This window comes from Protopterus annectens, chromosome 6.part0, assembly GCF_019279795.1.
Source record: "Protopterus annectens isolate FY-2018-M chromosome 6.part0, PAN1.0, whole genome shotgun sequence".
NCBI classification, from domain to species: Eukaryota; Metazoa; Chordata; order Ceratodontiformes; family Protopteridae; genus Protopterus; species Protopterus annectens.
Window position 1 is genome coordinate 722,406,511 of NC_056737.1, and position 10,270 is coordinate 722,416,780.

At 42.5% G+C, this 10,270-nt stretch overlaps 1 protein-coding gene across 1 annotated transcript in view; it reads right to left on the reverse strand.

Annotated features, from left to right (window-relative positions):
• GCH1 (GTP cyclohydrolase 1) overlaps window positions 1-10,270 on the reverse strand; it is a 735,188-nt gene that overhangs the window by 154,008 nt on the left and 570,910 nt on the right. The window contains exon 4 of the mRNA XM_044074405.1: window positions 4,436-4,467. Within this exon, the coding sequence (XP_043930340.1) occupies window positions 4,436-4,467 (32 nt within the window). The remainder of the gene's footprint in view (window positions 1-4,435; window positions 4,468-10,270) is intronic.

The window sequence follows — 10,270 nt, forward strand, 5'->3', positions numbered from 1 at the left end:
CTGGAGGATAGGGTCTTAATTCCTTTTAGACACCTGTTTACTAAGGACATGCAGCAGGTACTAACAGAGGCAAGAAAGCTTGCTAATAGAGTAAAACAAAATTATCCACTAAATGCATTAAAATATTAAGTTACCATAAAAGCTGCTATCTCTTATTTACTTCCAGTAATTTCAAACTTTATTTTTTACTGAACTGCTTGCCCTTGTAGCTTTTAATTTTACATTTCGTTCAGTAATCAGCATCCAGACCTCTCCATTTATTCCCTTAACCTTTAGTCAACTTCTTTTCAATGGAAACATAAGAACAAAATTTAGAGCTGCCCTCAGCTCCAGATTACCTAACTGCACTGTATATTTATTTATTTAAAGAAAAGTATTCACTACATTGGGGTCACTCGCTTTTCAAAACCCACTTGTATTCACACACACAAAAAAATTGTTAATAGATTAAGTCAAGGACATTAATTCTGACAGTCACCAATGCATAAGTAAAATAAAACATTTCAGTTCTACATATATTATAATCAGTGTACTTTTATGGCCTATCCTCCACCCCAGTAGCCCAAGATTACAACCTATTGATTTAAACATGCTTTTGTCCAGCATTTCTTCTTTTTTTACACTGTAATGCTTACATTTCTTCTTTTTCTTCTTCTTCTGGCTTTTCCCAGTTAGGGGTCACCACAGCGGATCACCTGTCCGCTCATGATTGGCAGTGGAGTTTTACAGTGTCGAGTTGCCAGCCTGGCGCCCAACCTTCCACAGAAGGCCCACACATGCACACACTCACACCTAGGGCTAATTTAGAATGTCCAATCCACCTACAGCATGTCTTTAGGATGTGGGAGGAAACCAGAGCACCCGGAGGAAACCCATAAAACCACAGGGAGGACATGCAAACTATGCACAGAAGGCACCCCAGCTGAGGCTCGAACCGGAGAACCTCTTGCAATCATATATAACAGGCTGCTTATCAGATAGCCTCAGTGATCACTCTCCAACATTCCTACTCAAAAAATACCTATACCAAGCTAAACCTGTCATCTACCGTCAAATACGTAAAAAACTAAACTTTAACCCACTCACATTCATCTCATCCCTCAAAGAATGTAACTGGCATCCTCTAAAGTACCTCAGTCTAGATGATGCAGTTGAATTTTTTAATACTACCTTCCTGAACATCCTTAATTACCATGCCCCCATAAGATTCTCCAGAACCAAAGCACAACCCTCCCCATGGCTACAGAAAACCACTAAGTCAGAAATGAAAATCAGGAATAAAGCCTGGGAACACTGGCGCAAAACCAAAACCCCCTCAGCTAGACAGAAATTCCTAGAACTACGCAATAGAGTCAAAAAGCTAATAAAACAGGACAAATCCCAATACTACCAGTCTGCCCTAGTCTCCTCACAACACAGCCCCAAACAATTCTGGTCCTCCATAAACTCCATCCTCCACCCAGGTAAAGTCAGTACCCCTCCTCCTAACATCCCTCACTCCTCAGAAAATATTGCTACCTCATTCAACACACACTTCACCCAAACCATACTATCACTAGCTAAACAACACAGCCCCCCTCCCCTCCAACCCACACCTTCAACTAGTAGTCTCCCCACTGCCTTCTCTTTTTCTCCCGTACCTACCTCCAACATAAAAAAACTCTTAACTAAACTTAAACCCACCAAATTAGCAGCAGACAGCCTCCCAAGTGAATACCTACAAATCGCAGCTGATGCTCTGGCCTATCCAGTATCCATCTTGATTAACCGATCTCTGTCAGAAAGTTACGTTCCCACACTGTGGAAAGTATCACATATAATTCCCCTCCACAAAGGCGGACCCTCCACAGAACTAACCAGTTACTGCCCCATAGTTATTCTCTCTCCACTCTCCAAAATACTAGAGAGATGCATACACTCTCAGGTCTCAGACTACCTCCTTACTAACAACCTTTACAGTACTCAGCATGGTTTCCAACCAAACCATAGCACCACCACTGCCTTACTCTCCTTTACTAACACTATCCTTCAGCATAAAAACAATGGCTATCTCTCCTCTGCTACTTTCCTAGACCTATCTAAAGCATTTGACATGGTCCCACACAAACAACTTATCTCTGTCCTCAATAACCTATCCTTCTCACAATCGGTCACCAACTGATTTCAGAGTTACCTGTCTGACCGCCAACAATCCGTTGTATGGCAGAATGACATATCTCCCCAACTACTTGTCTCCATAGGGGTTCCCCAAGGATCCATCCTTGAACACCTACTCTTCTCTGTTTACACCAATAATCTAGCCTCTGCCACCAAACATGACACACTCATACAATACGCAGATGACTCGACCATCATCTGCTCGCCCAGTCCCTACCAAAACTGCAAAAAGTCACACAGGAAGCCTTTTCCTCTGTGGAAACATGGTTATCCGATGCCCGATTAATACTCAACCCAAACAAAACTAAACTACTCATCTTCCAACCCACCAAACATACTCAAAACAACTATCACGTTAACATCACGGCAAAAGACAACACCACTATATACCCAACTGAGCACACCAAATTGCTAGGAGTGGAAACAGACAATAAACTAAAATTTGACATTCACATATCCATGACTATAAAAAAAGTCTACAAAAAACTAGGAGCGTTATACAGAAATAAGCAATTTCTCACCAAAGCAGCAAAGATTTCAATAGCAAATTCCCACCTTATCTCCATCCTACTTTATGCCTCTCCAATATATACCAACCTAAGGCAATGTGATCTAAACAAGCTGGAGACCTGCTACAACAAAATCGCCAAATTCGCCACAGGGGCATCCTACTGTAGTCACCACTGTCTCTCACTTGCTTAACTGGGCTGGCTTGAACTCCCTCACCTCCTTCAGTGGTATCAACTCTCACTCGCCCACAAACTAGTAAACCATCCACTAAATGTCCCATCCCTCCAGAATCTACTCCAACCCTTTTGCACCACCAGACCACTAAGATCCAGCAGCAAAAATCACTTGCAGATCACTAAAGCCAATAACTCTGCTGGTGAAGCACTATTCTCTTGCGCCATAGCCAAATTATGGAACTCACTCCCACCCACAATCACCTCCATACCATCATGCACCCACTTCAAAACTTTACTAAAAGCGCAACTAAAAACATGCTGGCTATGCCCTTGCAACTCCCACTCTAATATCATCCACCCCATCCAACCACTACCTTTCTTTCCACTCCACTAACTACCTTGATTATAGCAAGCTCAGATGCTCATAAGCCAGTACTTATTATACAACACGAACTTCTTCTTCTTCTTGTAACATTTGTTAATGTCTGGTATGCACTTCACAGATAAAGATTCTAGTTGTCTACTGATGTACTATGTTCTTCATTTGTAAATATGTTGTAAGTAATTGCTATGTAAATTGTTATTCACTATGTAATCTAATGTATATACTGTCTGTTTATTTTAACTGTGGAGCTATTCTCCCCGGGCCTCCGCTGAAAATGGACCTACATCGAGTCGGACACTCCCGGTCAACAAATTTAAATAAATAAATAAATAATAAATAAATTTTATTGTCCTTCCAAATATAAATGACATGAAGTGAGGCATATGCTTTTCAGTTTCCTAACAAGTTTAACAAAGTCAACAAAAATCCAATCTTTCTCAGCCACTTTTTCTTGTAAAGTGATACTTCACAAATGTGACTGATGGATTTATACTTTCACATTTATTCACTAATTTCACTATTGCTGGTCTTCTTCCTGTTCATCTCCATCTCCGAACCCCAAACACTGATTCAAGTCCAAGGTATTCCCAAAGTCATAATGCCATGTTATGAAACTTTGAAAGTATTTTTCCTGGTTCTTAAGAGTTCAACTGAGTAATTATAACAGTAAAAATGCCCCCTTCCATCCCCCATTGTCTGTTATCAATTCCTGTTTGTCATATTATATTATTAGCTGCACTGCATTTTCAGGGATTTAAAAATACTCAACAGTATTATCAAACACATTGGTGCAGCGGTAGCGTTGTTGCCTCACAGCAAGAGGTTCTCCCGTTTGATTCTCGGCTTGAGTTGGGAGTGCCTTCTGTGGGGAGTCTGCATGTCCTCCCCGCGGTCGAGTGGGCGTTCGAAAGACATGCGTTGAATGGGCATGCCTTTGTTGAAGGTTGGGTGTTGGGCTGGCAACTCAACACCATAAAAAACAACTGCCAATCATTAGCGGACTGGAGTTCCGCTGTGGTGACCCCTAACCGGGTGCGGGAAAAGCCGAAAGACAAACATTATCAAGCACATTTTTGTTAACTTTGTTGTTAGCTGTACAACATTTTAAGGCTTAGACAGTGTAATGAAATATCTGTATACCACTATTATTTTAAAAGTGGAGTAAGTAAAAACTGTATATATATAATCAAAACAGCAATATCATTACCTTGTAGTCTTCTGCTGTAGATTTCCACAATTCTGTAAAGTAAGAAAATAATTTAAACATACACTTAAAATGCATACATATATCACATCATCTGCTAAACTTGTTTTCCAGGAAAAAAAAAACATTTAATGCATAACAAATTATAGCTTAGGTCAACAACTTAAAGTAGAAAACTGCTCCTTGTCAATCATGGAACACTGCAAGAAACCACGTGACACTGACTTTAGTTACTGTCTGATCCTTTTTCAGTTGTCTGACGATATATACAAGGCACCAATGGAAAAAAATGTTGCTTTTCAGCTTACATATTTTTGGCAAAAGATGTAAAACAATGTAGAGCAAAACTAATTTGTTAAGGTCTTTTCAGCATTTTCTAATATTATCAATGATGTGAATAACTCTTTGCTAAAAACATTATTTGTTAATATAGACCTTTAAGCAAGCAATAGTGTCCTCCATTTTGAACATTAAAGCAAGTAATAGAGCCATCCAGTGTGGATATTTCAGGCAAAGTAACTGATTACCCAGGGTAGCATCAGGCCTTCCCACCTTTGGATGGCCTGTTATTTCCCTGTAACATCCACCATGGAGGGCATAATTGCCCTTTGAAAACAGGGTTTCTGTTATGCTGTTTTGTATTTGTTTTATGAAATGTAAACAAAAAGGTCACACAGACAAACCATTCAGTAAAAACTGCAAGAAAAACCCAGACAAGCTAGTTTTCACTGTGTGATACCTTAAAACCTCCTGTAATAGAGGTCAATAGGATATACCATAAAGACATAAAAGTAAAGAAGTCATGGACATTCAGCAACCATGTAGCTGAAGCACTTGATATCCTTAATGGGTCATTTACATATGTCCCATCGGCTTCCATTACAGGACATTTAAGGTATCATGCAGTGAAAAAGTACAGTTTTGTACCTACCACAAATGTAGATGTTCGAGGATCTACATTGCTGCAGTCATGACCTGTGGGTAGTCCGCTGTCCTCGGTCAGCCCGAATACCAAAGGGCTAGGCTGGCGTCGGTCATAGTCGCCTAGCGCTGACGTCAGTACGCAGTAGTACTTAAGCGCATGACCGACGCCATATCCTCAGTCTTTCTTGCCCCAGATGTCAGAAGGCCTAAAAAGAAAGGCCAAAGCCAAAAATAGGAAATGCCCAACAACCCCCAGAGTGTAAGTAAAGAATATCTCCAAACGAAACCCAGCAACCCCAACCTATAGAGGGGAAGGAGGGAGGGAAAATTGGACTGCAGCAATGTAGATCCTCGAACATCTACATTTATGATAGGTACAAAACTGTACTATGTTCTTCATCTCACATTGCTGCAGTCATGACCTGTGGGTAGAATCCCAAAGCAAAGGAAAAGGGAGGCTGGCAAATTACAAAGCATTTGGAGCTGCTAACATGCCCTGTAAAACTGCAGTGGCAAACCCAGCCCTGGACTTGGAGTAGAGAGGGAGATGGTAATGCTTAGTGAAAGTGTGTACAGAACTCCAAGTAGCTGCCTCCAAAATATCCTTAGTAGCTACACCCCTCAAAAAAGCAGTAGAAGTGGCAGTAGCCCTAGTAGAATGAGGCCTGATCCCAGCAGGGACATCTTTCCCATGATGAGAATAACAAAAGGCAATACAATGACCAATCCACTTTGAAATAGTCTGCTTAGAAACCGCTTTCCCCTGCGAATTCAAAGCAAAAGAAACAAATAACTGTTGAGTCTGTCTGAACTCCTTAGTTCTGTTCAAGTAGTAACGTAACTGTCTGTGGATATCCAAAGAATGCAAGACTTTTTCCCCTTTATTTTGGGGGTCAGCATAAAAAGTAGGCAAATGAATAGACTGATTCAAGGCCACACTAGAAATCACTTTAGGCATAAAAGTAGGGTTAGTCCGCAAAGAAACTCTATCCTTATGGAATATCAAAAAAGGTTCAATTGCATGAGAGCCTGCAATTCAGATACCCTCCTAGCAGAAGTAATGGCCAACAAAAAAGCAGTCTTCCAAGACAAAAACTTCAATTCAGACGTAGCTGCAGGTTCAAAAGGAGGTAAAGTAAGTTTCTGCAAAACAAAATTGAGATCCCAGGAAGGAGTAGGAGCTCTACGTGGGGGTCTTATATTCTTTGCCCCTCTAAGAAATTGTTTGAACAAAGGATGAGAAAATAAAGGAGGGTCACAATCATAGTGAGCAGAAATGGCTGCAGCATGAACCTTCACAGAAGAGAATGACAAACCCTTGTCCAGTAATTCAGTAAGGTACTGTAGTGCAAAACTCAAATTAGGCACTGAAACATCAAAACCCTTTGCAGTGCTCCAAAGAAAAATCTCTTCCATTTATCAGCATAAACTTTTCTAGTGCTAGGCCTAGCTTCCAAAATGACATCTAAAACCTGTTGAGGAAACTGAGACCCCACCGCTCCATCACAGAATACGCCAGGCTGTCAGATGGAGGGACTGCACCTGAACATTGAGAAAATGATTGTTTGACTGGGACAACAAATGAGGAATCTGTGGCAGAGGCCAAGGAGGCTCCTGGATTAAACTCCTCAGCAGAGGATACCAATGTTGACGTGGCCAGTCTGGTGCTATTAGAATCATGCAAGGCTTGTCCCGTCTGACTTTCAAGAGTACCTTGGGGAGAAGAGGCAGAGGAGGAAAAGCATAAACGTGAAGGTTGTTCCAACTGAAAGATAGAGCATCCACTTTCCAAGCATCTGGGTGGAACATCTTTGTGCAAAATTTTGGAAGTTGAAAATTCAGTGGGGAAGCGAATAGATCTATGTCTGGAGTTCCCCAAGCCACAGTCAATTGTTTGAAAATCTGAGGATCCAGTTTCCACTCGTGGGGATCCACCATTTGTCTGCTCAAAATATCTGCTAGGGAGTTCTGTGCTCCTGGCAGAAACCTTGCTTGAAGATTGATTCGCAAACTCAGAGCAGTCTCCCATAAAATCATTGCTTGTCTGCAAAGAGGGTAGGAATGGGTTCCCCCCTGCTTGTTGATGTACCACATGACTGTTGTGTTGTCCATTTGTATCAACACCTGTCCTGGCTGAAGTAGTTCCTTGAAGGCCATCAAAGCAAATTGAACTGCTAACATCTCCTTCATGTTGATATGCAAATGTAGTAGTTTGGGAGGCCACATGTCTTGTATCCATTTTCCATTGAAGTGTGCTCCCCAAGCCAAGTCCGAGGCATCCATCATTAGGATCTGACTCGCCTCTGGTCGGGACACAGAGAGTCCCTTGTTTAGGTGACATTCCTGAGCCCACCATAGTAATTCTTTCTGGATGCAAGGTATTATCCGAATGACAGTGTCCAAACTGTGGCAGTGTTGAGCCCACACACTTTTGAGATACCATTGTAGCTTCCTCATATGCAGTTTGGCATTGGGAAGTACTAGAATGCAAGATGCCATGAACCCCAAGGCTTGGAGGACTGTCCTTGCAGTCAGCCTGGACATTACTGATAACTGCTGGAAGTAGAGAGGAAGAGTTCTTTGTTTGTCCGGGGTCAAAAATGCCATCTGAGAGGCTGTATTCAGTCTCACACCCAGAAAGCACATGTCCTGAGAGGGCACTAGACTGGACTTTATTTCGTTCACAGTATACCCTAGGCACCTTAAGACTACCATTACATACTGGAGATGCTGATTTGTTTTGAGCAAGAATCAGGCAATCATCCAAATAAGGATAAATTTGTATTCCTCTCTGTCTGAAGAAAGCAATCACAGGAGCCAGAACTTTTGTGAACACCCTGGGCGCAGTAGATAAGCCAAAGGGCAATGCAGAGAATTGATAATGTGAAGTACCTGCCCGAAATCTCAGGAATCTCCTGCAGCTGGGCTTGATAGGGATGTGAAGATAGGCCTCTTTGAGATCCAGGGTTACCATACAGTGATCTTTGCCTATCATAGGCAGAAGTTGTTGTAATGTTAACATCTTGAACTTTGGAATTTCCAGGTAGGTGTTGAGAATGGACAAATCCAGAATTGGCCTCCAAGTGTTTCCTTTCTTTGGTACTAGGAATAGACGGGAATAAAATCCTAGGCCTACTTCTGAAGGAGGGACCACCTGAATTGCCTCCATCTGCAAAAGTAAAGAAATCTGCTCCTGAGCCTCCAGCCTTTGCTAAGGAGGCACATCCGGCATGCCTTTGAAAGGAGGAAAAGTGTGAAAATAAAACTTGTAACCTCGATTTATTATATCCAACACCCATTTGTCTTGGGTGATCAAATTCCAGTTTTCTTTGAAAAGTCCCAACTTTCCTCCTAGAGGAGCTGCCAGTAAGGAAGGGTCTGGCAGCGGAAGATACAGGTCATTGGGTCTGCTTATGAAAGGGCTGACCCCTGCCCTCACCAGAAGACTGTGCAGGCGAACTCCAAGTCCTAGGTCTGAAGGAACCCTGAGCGTGAGCCCTGCCTCTACCACGTCTAGACCTGCCCTTAGGCTGATAATCCGAAGAAGGATAAGACCATCCCCTAGCAGGCCAATTCCTACTAAACTTAGGGGGCTGCACCTGCAAAAAATCCTTAACCGTCTGCATAGACTTAGCCTTATCTTCCATCTTTTTCAAAACTGATTCCACAGGAGGACCAAAAAGAACTTCAGATTGAAGAGGAGCATCCAAAATCCGAGCCTTTACATGTTCTGACAAATTTTGATCCTTAAGCCAGGCATGTCTACGAATAACTGAACCTGTAGCAGCCACCCTAGAAGAAGCCTGAAGAGCATCAAAACCACACTGCAAAGAATGCTTGCCAACTTGGTCTGATGCATGAACCAACTCCTGGAGCTCCTTACACTCTATACCCTCAGATAAAGCATCCACCTTAGATTTCAATTGGCCTAATAAAAAGTTCTGATACTTCAGCATATGAAATTGGCAATTCAAAGCCCTCATAGCTAACGTAGAGGAGGTGTACACTTTTTTCCCCCACCTGTCCAACGCTCTAGAATCTTTGTCCAAAGGGACTGGATTTTTAGCCACAGAAGCCCTAACACCCTTAGGGCCTTGAATAATAGTTTCCGGATCAGCTCTAGGACTCTTATACAAATACTTATGTGCTTCTGGAACTCTGTAATACCTGTCTGGCTTAACAGGGGCCGGAGGCAGAGAATCAGGATTAAGGGAAGATTCAGAAAAAACATCCTGAACAACATCTAAGACAGGAGGAATAGCCAAGGGCCTATGTTGTGGCAGAAACAAAAATTCCCTAAGCCTTTTCCGAGAATCTGAAAAATCTTGACCTTCCCACTTGAAATGCTCCCTCATGGTATGTAAGGTTTCAGAAAAAGAAAAATCTTCTGGAGGAGAAGCAGAAGGACAGGAGTCCTCTGCATCCGAATCAGAATAGGAAGGAAAATCCTGAATTTCTTCAGCTGAGGAATCAGAGTAATCCGAGGAATGATCCATTCCCTCTAAATCTGCCTCCACCCTAGGCCTCTTCTCTGGGGGGGGCATAGAACCCCGGATCAAAGTAATCAAGTCCTCCGCCATTTTCAACATATGTTTTTTAGGAACAGGGGCTGGAGAGCTAGAAGAATGACCAGGTCCAACAAGACCAGGTTTGGCCTTAGCATGGCCTTTAGCCACCGAAGTAGAAGGCCTAATAACCTTTTGTAAGGATGGAACTACTGAAACCTGAGAAGCACCCTCGGCCTGTCCTAACTCCTGAGAAGCCACCTCCTGTAAAAGTAAAGGTTCCCCCTGGGATTCAGCCGAACCCTCGGCAGGCTCCATAGATTCAACCGGAGGCTCCGAAGAACCGGCGTCCGCAACGGATGACTCATCCGGTTTAGATCTCAAAGATTTATCCTTACGTTTTTTAGCG